Genomic DNA, 11,534 nt, shown 5'->3' with positions numbered 1-11,534 from the left:
GGGAATGAAACCTAAGAACGAATCTTGTTATTATTATCTGAATTGTATGATAAATATTTGACTTGTTCTTAATTATGTGTTCTTAATTCTTGTTTTAATATTTCAGGATATTGATTCAAGTTAATGCTCTTATTCAGAGGATGAAAAGACCCTGTCTAAGAGTAAATTTGTCACAATTAAGCGGATTCGATTGCACGCCTAGGGATAGGATGATAAGATTTTGCCGGATTCGGGTAAAACCTAATAAGGGGATCCATAGATCGAGTTAATGCAACATTAGGGCGTTAATTAAAAAGAGATTTCAATTAATCAACCTAGGTTTAGACGTTATTAGTCTCGAGAGAGAAAATAATATAACTTAGGGATTTTTACGGATCAAGTCAAATGAATAAATCGTCTGATTCAGAGTCAAATAACAAGTGAAGTCTAGGTGGATTTTTCCTTGGGTATTGTCTTAGTCAATCGAGTTTTCCCAAAAGCTTTTTCCCAATTTTCACTCTGTGCACTCTTAGTTTAGTTAATTAGTCTAGATAAACAAATCCCTTAATTTTTAGGTTAGATAATAAAAAAGAAAGTAATTACTAGTACCCTTGGTTACTTTGGGTTCGACAATCAGTCTTGCTAAAGCTATACTACTGTTCGATAGGTACACTTGCCTTCATCGTGATAATAGTTAGTTTCAAGAACGATTAATTATAAATCTTTAAAACCTATCGCGAATATCATGTACCAAGTTTTTGGCGTCGTTGCTGGGGAACTAAGATATTAGGAACACTCGATTTTTATTACTTTAGTTATTTTACCTTATTTATTTAAATTTCTATTTTCCTTTCTAATTTTTCTTTTATTCGTTCCGGGCAGGTTTTTATAGTGTATGACTAGAAGAAACCCGTCGGGACCATTACTGTTTGATAGTGAGATCGATCGCACAGTTCACAGAAACTGAAGAGAAATAAGGCGAAGCTTACGATACACAGAGGAAGAGAAAGAGGATGATACTTCAACCACAACTGAGGAGATGGCTGAAAACCAAGAAAATCCGCTACCTCTTGCAATTGCTGCTAATCAGAATCCTGCTCCACGTACCATGTATGATTATGCTAAACCTTCTTTAACAGGAACTGAATCGAGCATAGTTAGGCCTGTTGTCGCTGCAAATAATTTTGAACTGAAACCTAACACCATTCAAATGATCCAACAGTTTGTTCAGTTTGATGGTTTGTAGGACAAGGATCCCAACGCTCACTTGGCGACTTTCTTAGAGTTTTGCGACACTTTTAAAATCAATGGCGTTTCTGATGATGCCATTCACCTTCAGTTGTTTCCCTTTTAATTGAGAAATAAGGCTAAACGATGGTTGAACTCATTACCACGAGGGTCAATCACTACCTGGGAACAAATGACCTAAAATTTTTTATTAAAATATTTTTCGCCAGCTAAAACAGCCAAATTACGTAATGATATCTCTTCTTTTATGCAGATAGATTTAGAAACACTCTACGATGCATGGGAGAGATACAAGGACCTTTTGAGAAGGTGCCCTCACCATGGGTTACCACTCTGGCTACAGGTTCAAACGTTTCATAATGGCCTGAATCCTTCGACTCGACAAATGATTGACGTAGCCACTGGTGAAACTATCAATAATAAGACACCTGAGGTTGCATATGAATTTATAGAAGAGATGTCACTAAATAATTATCAGTGGCAAGTCATAAGGACAAAACCAATGAAAACAGCCGACGTATTTAACGTCGATTCAGTCACCATGCTCTCTAATTAGGTAGAACTTTTGAACAAAAAAGTTGACGATTTCTCGGTTCTTCACATGTTCACCCAGTAATGCAATGCGAAGCAAGTGGAGGTGGATCAAGCAATTCAAAATACCCATCCTATGGCCACAACATGGAGAACGAGCAGTGACACCATTTATTGAAGCTCTTTTGCAGATGCCAAACGCGGTCAAATTCTTAAATGAGCTTTTAACAAACAAGCGGAAGTTGGATGAGGCGTCGCATGTGGAGCTAAATGCAGTTTGCTGAGCCATACTATAGAATAAGCTGGCCACCAAATTAAAAGATGCAGGGAGTTTTACGATTCCCTGTTTAATTGGTAGCCTAGATGCTAATAATGCTTTGGCTGATTTAGGGGCTAGTATCAATGTTATGCCTTACAAAATGTTTAAGCAACTAGGTCTTGGGAAACCCAAACAAACTAGGATTATTATTCAATTAGCCGATAAAATAATCAGATTTCCTAGGGGGATTATTGAAGATGTACTCGTTAAAATTGAAAAATTTATATTCCCAGTTGATTTCGTTGTTCTAGACATAGAGGAGGATAGTAACGTTCCTTTAATTTTAGGGAGGCCCTTTTTAGCAACCGCTAAAACAATTATTGAAGTTGGCACAGGTGAACTCACACTTCATGTGGGAGACGAAACAATCACCCTTCAAACTCGTAATTCGAATAACACATCGAAAATTGAAGGTGGTTGTATAAATCATACTATTAAAACTGACCATGTGGTGCAACCTACCTTACAGGAAACAGGTTCGAAGAACATATATGAGCCATGTTCAAGCAACATCAAAGGACCTATCTATGAAGAACGAAGGATACAAATCAAGGAGCTAGATGAATGGTGGACACAGAAATCGAGAATACCCGATAAATCAAAATTGAGCCAGAACGAGCTCAATACCTCACCAAATCAACTTAAGGTTGGAGACAAAGTACTACTAGATGTAGCAGATCCTCGTAGTGCCACTTCTGAACCTAATGAAGAAATTCCTCTCACGGTACTCAGTATTTTCCCATCTGGTACAGTCGAGGTAATTCATCCCAAATTCGGCACTTTTAAGGTAAACAATACTCGTCTTAAACCTTATATTGATAAAGTTGATAGCAGGGATGAGGAGTGTAAACTCATTGAGCCACCATGATCACACACCAGAGAGGTAAGTCGAGCTTAGACTATAAATAAGCGCTTCTCGGGAGGCAACCCAAGCACTAATAATATTGATTTCTTCAAATTTTAGTTTTTCACGTCTAACCTACTAACTGAGTCTCGGAACACAGGGTTTTCCCATCCACATGGCCAGGCACACGGGCGTGCCTTAGGTCATGCTCACACTACAGGAGGAAACACGGCCGTGCGATACAGCCGTGTGAAAAAAAGAAAAAAATTTCTCTAACACGGGATGCGATAAATTGCCACGGCCTTGTGACAAGGTCGTGGGTGAAACTACCAAAATAGCACGGGCATGAGACACGCCCGTGCCCTGAAACCATGGTTGAAACTGAGAATTTAACACGGGTGTGTGACACGCCCGTACCATTCACCCATAGTCAACACTGTCAAACTAACACGAGCGTGGACCTATATACACGGGCATGAAAGAAGTGAATGAAGCAAGACACGGCCATGTGATACGGCAGTGTACACCAACACACCCAAAGAACACGAGCGTGGGCGGAATGTCAGACGCGCCTAAATTTAAAAATCGCAAAACACACGGGCTAAAATAAGGGTACACAGGCGTGCCCCATGACTGTGTGCCCCAAAATCTATATAAACCCCTCACATTCATCATCCCCCTCCCCAAAAATCCCTAACCCTAGCCGCTGCAACTCCACATGCCCTACCTGCCACGCCCGTGCGCCATCTATAACACGGTTTTCGACGACCCAAGCTTCTCCCTTTTGCGTTTGTTTTCTCTTTTCTCTCTATTTTCTTTAAATATTTTTCCTATTTCATGATTTCTCTGATCCATTTGACTATCTTAAGTGAATATTCATAGTAGAATAATAGAAATACTCATGCTTATCATTAAAGAATATTGCCAGTTTTCATACTACATTCCTCCATTTTTCGTGCTTTCATGGATTTTATGCTTACCCACATGCATTCATGCATTAGATATTCTCATAGTCCTATTTTAATAACTTGATATATTTGCTTTAGTTATTTTTTAGTTTTATTTTCTTCATCTAGTTCGTGAGTCTCATAAAATATTCCTATTTAGTTTTGTTTTTTCTTTTTCATGCTATTTTTGGGGCGTATTGGTTCAATTTCAATTTTTTTCACTACAAACATACCATGTCATCTTCACGAGGGAAGAAAATCGTCGTCCCCATCTCAAAGAAGAGGAAAGGAGCAGCATCATCCTTGGGTCCTTAGACGGAGATTAGGCACCCATTCCTCTAGGTTCCCTTGGGACCCCAGGAGGAATTATATCAGATATTACAGGCCCGACCCCTAGGTGTGGGCCGATGCATTCACTAGGCCGCACTTGAACTGATTCAATTGACTGACGCGGTCGGAGCCCTCCTGACGACTGATCCGTGGGGGCTCTTCTTTGAGATCGTCGAGCCGACGTATCTCGAGTTCACATTGGAACTCTACGCAACGTTCCATCTTCATACCATCATGACCAACTTCGATGATCCCGGAACGGTCCACTTCCGTCTCGATGGTCTAGTCTGCAAGTTGAGCGTCCCCGAGTTTGATATCGCATTGGGCCTATACACGGAGGAGTTCATGGATAAGGAAAACTTCGACAGCCTCTATCGCCGCCATATCCACTACTCTCCCTCGAAGTGCTGGAACGCCTTCGTCCCTGCCTCGGCCACCTACGATCCTAGCTGCTCCAAGGCATCAGCTCTCCCTCCCTCCTTAAGGTACTTACGTGCCATCTTGGCTCACACTCTGACAGGGAGACGAGAGAGCACCGGCGTCGTCAACACTCACGATGCTTACTTTCTATGGTGCATGACGAATGGGCACATTATCAACCTCTCCTGCTTTATCGCCCTCACCATCCGCCATCAGATGGAGCGACATAGGAGAGGAGTCATCTCGATCGGGCCCTATATGACTCGATTGGCTCGACACTTTAGGCTCCTCAACACAGTGGGACAATCGTCCTCCCTCACTCTCATCTGCCAAATGTCCCCACAGGGCATCTCGAGCATGCTACATATGAGGATGATCGAGAAACGATGTGGCACCTACCCTCCTCAGTACCGCCTTATCCAGTCTACTAAAAAGGAAGACCCAGAGGACATTACTGATGATGTCTTTCCATGTCACGAGGACCCACCGTCTCAGCCATCACCCACTCATCCAACTCATGCGACGGCTTCACTGTCTGACATATCTGAGCGCATTACACGATTTGAGCAGCAATGTTTTCAACTCTTTGATCACATTGATGCGACACTACATCAGATTTGTCAACACTTCCACATCTCATTGCCATCCCCACCTCGCGAACCATCTAGCGATGAAGATTTATAAAGAGCTCCAAAGCTCACTATTACTTAGGAACTTGAAACTCCACTGGAAAAGGTTCTCCACGACTGCCATGCCCTGCTTAACCACGACCATAGCTACAAGAGATGTAATATTCTTTTGGCGCAGCACTTGTGGAACCCAACATCTACCACCACTGGAGTATCCTCCTCCACCCTCATTAGTACCTTAGCCAATTACTTTCCATAACTCCAATTCAAGGAGTCCATTCATAACTCAAGAAGTTTCACTTCTCTCCCTATCTTATGATCTTATATTTACATTTTCCAGTATATATATCTTTGTACATTGAGGACAATGTACATCTTAAGTGTAGGGGGTTATTTATTTCATTATCTGAAAAATTCCTGATTTTGTCTTATTCTCATGTGATCTTCTCATGTCATGATTAGAATGAATTTTGATTAATTTATATATTTTATTGATATGTCTTGAATTAAAACATAGGCATTCATGCATTGATTGTTTAAACTTTAAGACATTAGAGAATCAAGCATGCTAAGTTGATTTTTGAGAATTAAATGTTCTAGGTTGTTTTCCCCAAGTTTAGGTATTATCTTAAGTCGAAATCATAGGTTTAAACATCAAAAACCCATAATTTTTTGTGAGATCTTGAGCCTTTAGAGCATCAATTATTTCTTTCATGCTCACTTCTATTATTGCTATGAGTGCGTCAATATTGAATCGTTATTCTAGAACTTGCTTGATTATGCATGTCAAAACCACACCATTTGATTTGATATGTCACAATGATAAAGGCATTTAGGTTTAACCCACTCACTCCACACAAGCCTACCTTTATAATTAACCCTTAATGAACCCTTTTGAGCCTAACAAGCCACTAATTGATTTACCTTTAATATTAACCCATAACCCATTATTGTTGAAATCCCCTAATTTGATCCCTATTTTTTTCGAGATTTGATTTGAATCAATTGCTTAACTATGTTTTATTCTTCAAAGTTCTATAGTATTTGACTTGTTCTTAATATATATATACTTACATACATATTAGTAGTAATTCGTCATTTTTGAGCTTGAGTGTTAATTCCATATTCTGAGAAGAAGCTTACTTGTATTCAACTGATAATTAGTTATTTTTCTAGTTAGGTGATTTCTTCAAATCAATCTCGATTCTAACCTTTTCTTTCAGCTTGTGACCACACCCCCTAACCAAAGCCACATTATAACCCTCTAAAGACCTTTTTAATTGATGTATCATCTCAATTTCTAGTGGTGGACATTTGATTTTCATGCAAGCCTATGGTAATAACTTTTCATATTGACTAATGAGTGTTTTATTTGATGTCCTTAAACCCCTCGAGTGATTTGAGTGAATCTTTAGTGAGGATGTTAAACTCTGTGATATTTTGATAAAAGGTGATTACTTAGATAAGGGGGGACACCTATGTTTTCATGATAAAATGCTCAACTTGGAATGTTTGAAACTTTGATGTACTTTTAGTTGAATTTTCAATGTATGGTTACTTATGGATTATTTTGAGATATTATTGATAGGGATTATAAATTGAGAAGAATTTATTTTGATTGTGAGATTAGGATTTTGCTTAAGGACAAGCAAACACTTAAGTGTGGGGGTATTTGATAAACCGTAATTTATACATATTTTTATCCCATGCTTAGCACATTTATGGATGAATTCTCCTTATATTTGGTGAATTCAATGCTCCTAATTCTTTAATTTCATGTTTTATACTTAGGTGAGCATAGGAGAGAAAAAAGAGTGAGAAACGGGCCGAAAATGGAGAAAATGGACCCACATGGGAAATCAACATCGCCTGGACTTCCTCACACGGGCGTGGCACACGGCCGTGTCCATTTGGCAGGATCGAAGCACAACTTACACGGGTAGACTACACGTCCGTGCCTATTCAACAGCCTTGACCATGGGCTGGAGTAATCGCACACGGGCGTGTCACACGAGCATGTCCCTGCCGAGCCCAAGTATAGTCCTATTCAGAAAAGGTCACTTTTAGGGTCTTAGGCATTCTAAAGCCTATTTAAACACCTGAGGAGGCACTTAGAAGGGACACACAGAGTAGGAGGCAAGGAATTGCTCAAGGGAAGCTGATTGATCCATCTCAGAAGCCGAATTCATCGTCAAGACTGAAGATCTCCCTTCAATTTCCATTCAGGGGTTTTGGGTTTTCTTTATATTTTGTATTCATTATTCTTCTGAGATATTTTCTTTTATAATTATGAACTAAACTCCCTAAATACCTAAGGGGAATGAAACCTAATAACGGATCTTGTTATTATTATCTAAATTGTATGATAAATATTTGACTTGTTCTTAATTATGTGTTCTTAATTCTTGTTTTAATATTTCAAGATATTGATTCAAGTTAATGCTCTTATTTAGAGGAGAAATAGACCCTGTCTAAGAGTAAATTTGTCATAATAAAGCGGATTCAATTGCACGCCTAGAGATAGGGTGATAAGATTTTGCCAAATTAGGGTGAAACCTTATAAGGGGATCCATAGATCAAGTTAATACAACACTAAGGCGTTAATTAAAAAGAGATTTCAATTAATCAACCTAGGGTTAGACGTTATTAGTCTCGAGAGATAATAATATAACTTAGGGATTTTTACGGATCAAGTCAAATGAATAAATCGTCTGATTCAGAGTCAAATAACAAGTGAAGTCTAGGTGGATTTTTCCTTGGGTATTGTCTTAGTCAATCAAGTTTTCCCAAAAGCTTTTTCCCAATTTTCACTCTATGTACCCTTAGTTTAGTTAATTATTCTAGATAAACAAATCCCTTAATTTTTAGGTTAGATAATAAAAGGAGAGTAATTACTAGTACTCTTGGTTCCTTTGGGTTCGACAATTCGGTCTTGCTAAAGCTATACTACTGTTCAATAGGTACACTTGCCTTCATCGGGATAATAGTTAGTTTCAAGAACGACTAATTATAAATCTTTAAAACCTGTCACGAATATCACGTACCAATATGCTATGGCAAGTTTGTGCTTCACCCCATACCTATGCAAAGCATTATTGATGAGTATACAATCAAAATGAGAGCCCTCATCACTGATGATGGCTCGAGGCATTCCAAATCTCGTGATTATGTTCTTGTGCAAGAACTTCATCCTCGACTTGGAATCATTGGCAGGAAGGCTTACAGCTTCTACCCATTTGGAGATGTAATTGACTGCCACTAGTATGTATAGGTTGACAAATAATGGTGGAAATGGACCCTTAAATTCTATTCCCAATAGATCAAACAACTCAACCTCTAGAATGTTTTACAATGACATTTCATGTCTTCTTGAAACATTACCATTTCTTTGACATCGATCATATGCTTTATAAAAGCTATAGGCATCTTTGAATAGACTTGGCTAATAAAATCCTGATTGAAATACTTTGGTAGCAGTTCTCATTCCTCCAAAGTATCCTCTATAAGAGGTTGAATAGCAATGTTGCAAAATGTTGTGTATTTCATCATCAGGGACACACTTCCTAATTATCTTATCAGCACACTACTTGAATAGGAATGGTTCATCCCAGTAATAACATCTTACCTCATGAAGGAATTTCTTTTTAGTTTGGCTGTTAAGATCAGGTGGCAACAGACCGTTTACTAAGAAGTCCACTATATCGGCATACCAAGAAAATGTCATCGTAGCTAACAGTTGCTAGTCTAAGAAGTCTTCCTTAATAAGCTTGACATTGCCATCCTCATTCCCAACTTCTAACCTGGATAGATGGTCTGCTACTTAATTCTCTGTTCCTTTTTTATCTCAAATTTCTAGATTGAATTCTTGTAGCAAAAGACTCCACCTGATCAGTCTCGACTTTGTTTCTTTCTTGGCTACTAAGTATTTAATTGTAGAGTGTTCGATATACACAATGAACCTAGTGCCTACTAGATATGATCTAAACTTATCAAATGCAAACACAACATCTAATAATTCCTTCTCAGTGGTAGTGTAATTTAGTTGTGCTTCTGTTAAAGTACAGCCGGTATAGTCAATAGTGTGAAAAATTTTACCTATCTGTTGCCAAGCACGACTCTAATAGCAAAACCACTCGCATCGCAAATGAGCTCAAATGGCAGTGACCAATCTAGGGCCAGTACTATTGGAGAAACCACTAGCCACTTCTTCAGCTCCCCAAAAGTAGATAGACAAGCATCATCAAAAAGGAAAGGTTTATTTTATTCCAACAAGGTACACAATGGCTTAAAGATCTTAGGGAAGTCTTTGATAAATCTCCTATAGAATCTAGCATGCCCTAAGAAACTCCTAATTCCCTTAACACTCGTTAGAGGTAGCAACTTCTAAATCACTTCTATTTTCTCCTTGTCAACTTTAATTCCTTTATGAGAGACCTTATGCCCTAGGACAATGCCTTCTTGTACCATGAAATGACGCTTCTCCCAGTTTAAAATAAGGTTAGACTCCTCACTGCCTTGAAGTACCAGCTCTAAGTTGTGCAAACAACCTTCGAAATCATTCCCAAAGATAGAGAAATCATCCATAAAACTTTCAAGGAACTTCTCAACCATATCTAAGAATATTGACATCATGAACAGTTAAAATTTTGTCGGTGCATTACACAAACCAAAAGGCATTCTTCTGAAGGAAAATGTACCATATGGATAGGTGAATGTTGTTTTTTCTTGATCCTCTTGGGTGATTGCAATCTGATTGTACCCATAATATCCATCTAAGAAGTAGTAGAAATCCTTACCAGCTAATCAGTCTAATATTTGTTAAATGAAAGGCGGTGGAAAATGGTCTTTCCTTGTAGCTTTGTTGAGCTTCTGATAGTCCACACAGACTCGCCATCCCGTGACAGATCGTATAGGTATAAGCTAATTATTATCGTTACTAACCACGGTGACACCTCCCTTCTTTGGCACACATTGGATTGGACTCACCCAAGAGCTATTTGAGATATGGTAGATAATGCCAACATCCAACCATTTGATTATCTTCTTTTTCACCATGTTTTTCATAATAGGGTTCAACCTCATTTGTTGCTCAATAGAACTGCCATGGCAATTTTCCAACAAAATTTTGTGCATGCAAATTGTGGTTTGATTCCTTTAATATCTACGATTGCCCATCCTAATTTTTTTTTTGAATTTCCTAAGTACAACTAAAAATTGAATCTCTTGCTCATAATTTAGCTCAATAGATTCAACCACATGTAGTGTGTTATCCTTCTCCAAATAAGCGTACTTTAACTACGCAGGTAGAGGTTTCAACTCTAACATGGGTGGTTCTTCTATGGGAAGTTTAGCAGGGCTGAAAATTTGAGTAGATAACTACAATGTGTCAAACCTATTTCCAGGTCTACCGAAAATTAATTTGGATGTCAGCAACTACTTGTGGTGTCCTAATGGCCCTTTATCATCAATGTCAACTGAATCCAATTCATTATGCTCTTTGTCATGGTTTTTTTTAACTTCTCTTCCACAACAGAGTCTAACGAACTGACAGCATGACACTCTTCTATATCATCAGCACATTTCAAAGATTGGAAAACGTTAAAAGTGATTTGTTGATCATTCACCCTCATAGTTACTTCACCCTTTTGAACGTCAATCACAGTCCTACCTGTTGCAAGAAAAGGTCTACCTAGAATAATAGGCACATCTTTGTCAGCTTCATAGTCTAATATAATGAAATCAGTAGGGAAATTGAATTTATCTTCCCTTACCAGGACATATTCAATTTTACCTTCTAGGTGTGCATATGATCGATCTGCCAATTGCAAGGTCATAGTGGTAGGTCTTGCTTCACTAATTCCCAGCTTTTTAAACACAGACATGGGTATAAGGTTTATGCTCGCACCTAAATTACAAAAGGCCTTCCCAACATATTGGTTATCAATTGAGCAAGGTATTGTGAAGCTTCCTGGGTCTTTTAACATTGGAGGCAATTTATTTGTCAGCATAGTAGTGCACCCTTCAGTAAGTGCGACTGTTTCAAATTCTCCCAATTGTCTCTTCCTTGAAAGTATGTCTTTCATAACTTGAAATAGTTGGGCATTTTCTCCAAAGCTTCCACTAAATGTATAATGATGTGAAGTTTTTTAAGGACATCCAAGAATCATTTGAATTGTTAGTCTTGTCTGTGATTTTGAAATCATTAGGGAAATGGTGGGGGTGGGCGAACTTTAGGTCGTAGTGATTGTTTTGCCTGAGCATTGTGTTCAGTAGTACTATTTGAATTT

The 11,534-nt window shown here is 38.5% G+C and overlaps 1 protein-coding gene and 1 non-coding gene across 2 annotated transcripts; both read right to left on the bottom strand.

Annotated features, from left to right (window-relative positions):
• Nucleotides 1–1,447: 1,447 nt before the first annotated feature.
• LOC128292271 (small nucleolar RNA R71) lies at nt 1,448–1,554 on the bottom strand. The gene has a single exon (XR_008282255.1). It is a non-coding gene; the product is annotated as a small nucleolar RNA R71 (small nucleolar RNA).
• A 9,140-nt stretch (nt 1,555–10,694) lies between these two features.
• Nucleotides 10,695–11,330, bottom strand: LOC108488160 (uncharacterized). Its single transcript, XM_017792459.1, has one exon. It carries the CDS (start codon nt 11,328–11,330, stop codon nt 10,695–10,697), a length of 636 nt encoding a protein of 211 aa, XP_017647948.1.
• Between the last annotated feature and the right edge of the window lie 204 nt (nt 11,331–11,534).

Source organism: Gossypium arboreum, chromosome 4 (genome assembly GCF_025698485.1).
Source record: "Gossypium arboreum isolate Shixiya-1 chromosome 4, ASM2569848v2, whole genome shotgun sequence".
NCBI lineage: Eukaryota > Viridiplantae > Streptophyta > Magnoliopsida > Malvales > Malvaceae > Gossypium > Gossypium arboreum.
This window is presented reverse-complemented; position numbering and strand designations above follow the sequence as displayed.

Bases quoted from the DNA above. Each gene is read 5' to 3' on its own strand.
- LOC108488160 (XM_017792459.1), bottom strand. From the start codon at position 11,330: ATGAAAGACATACTTTCAAGGAAGAGACAATTGGGAGAATTTGAAACA.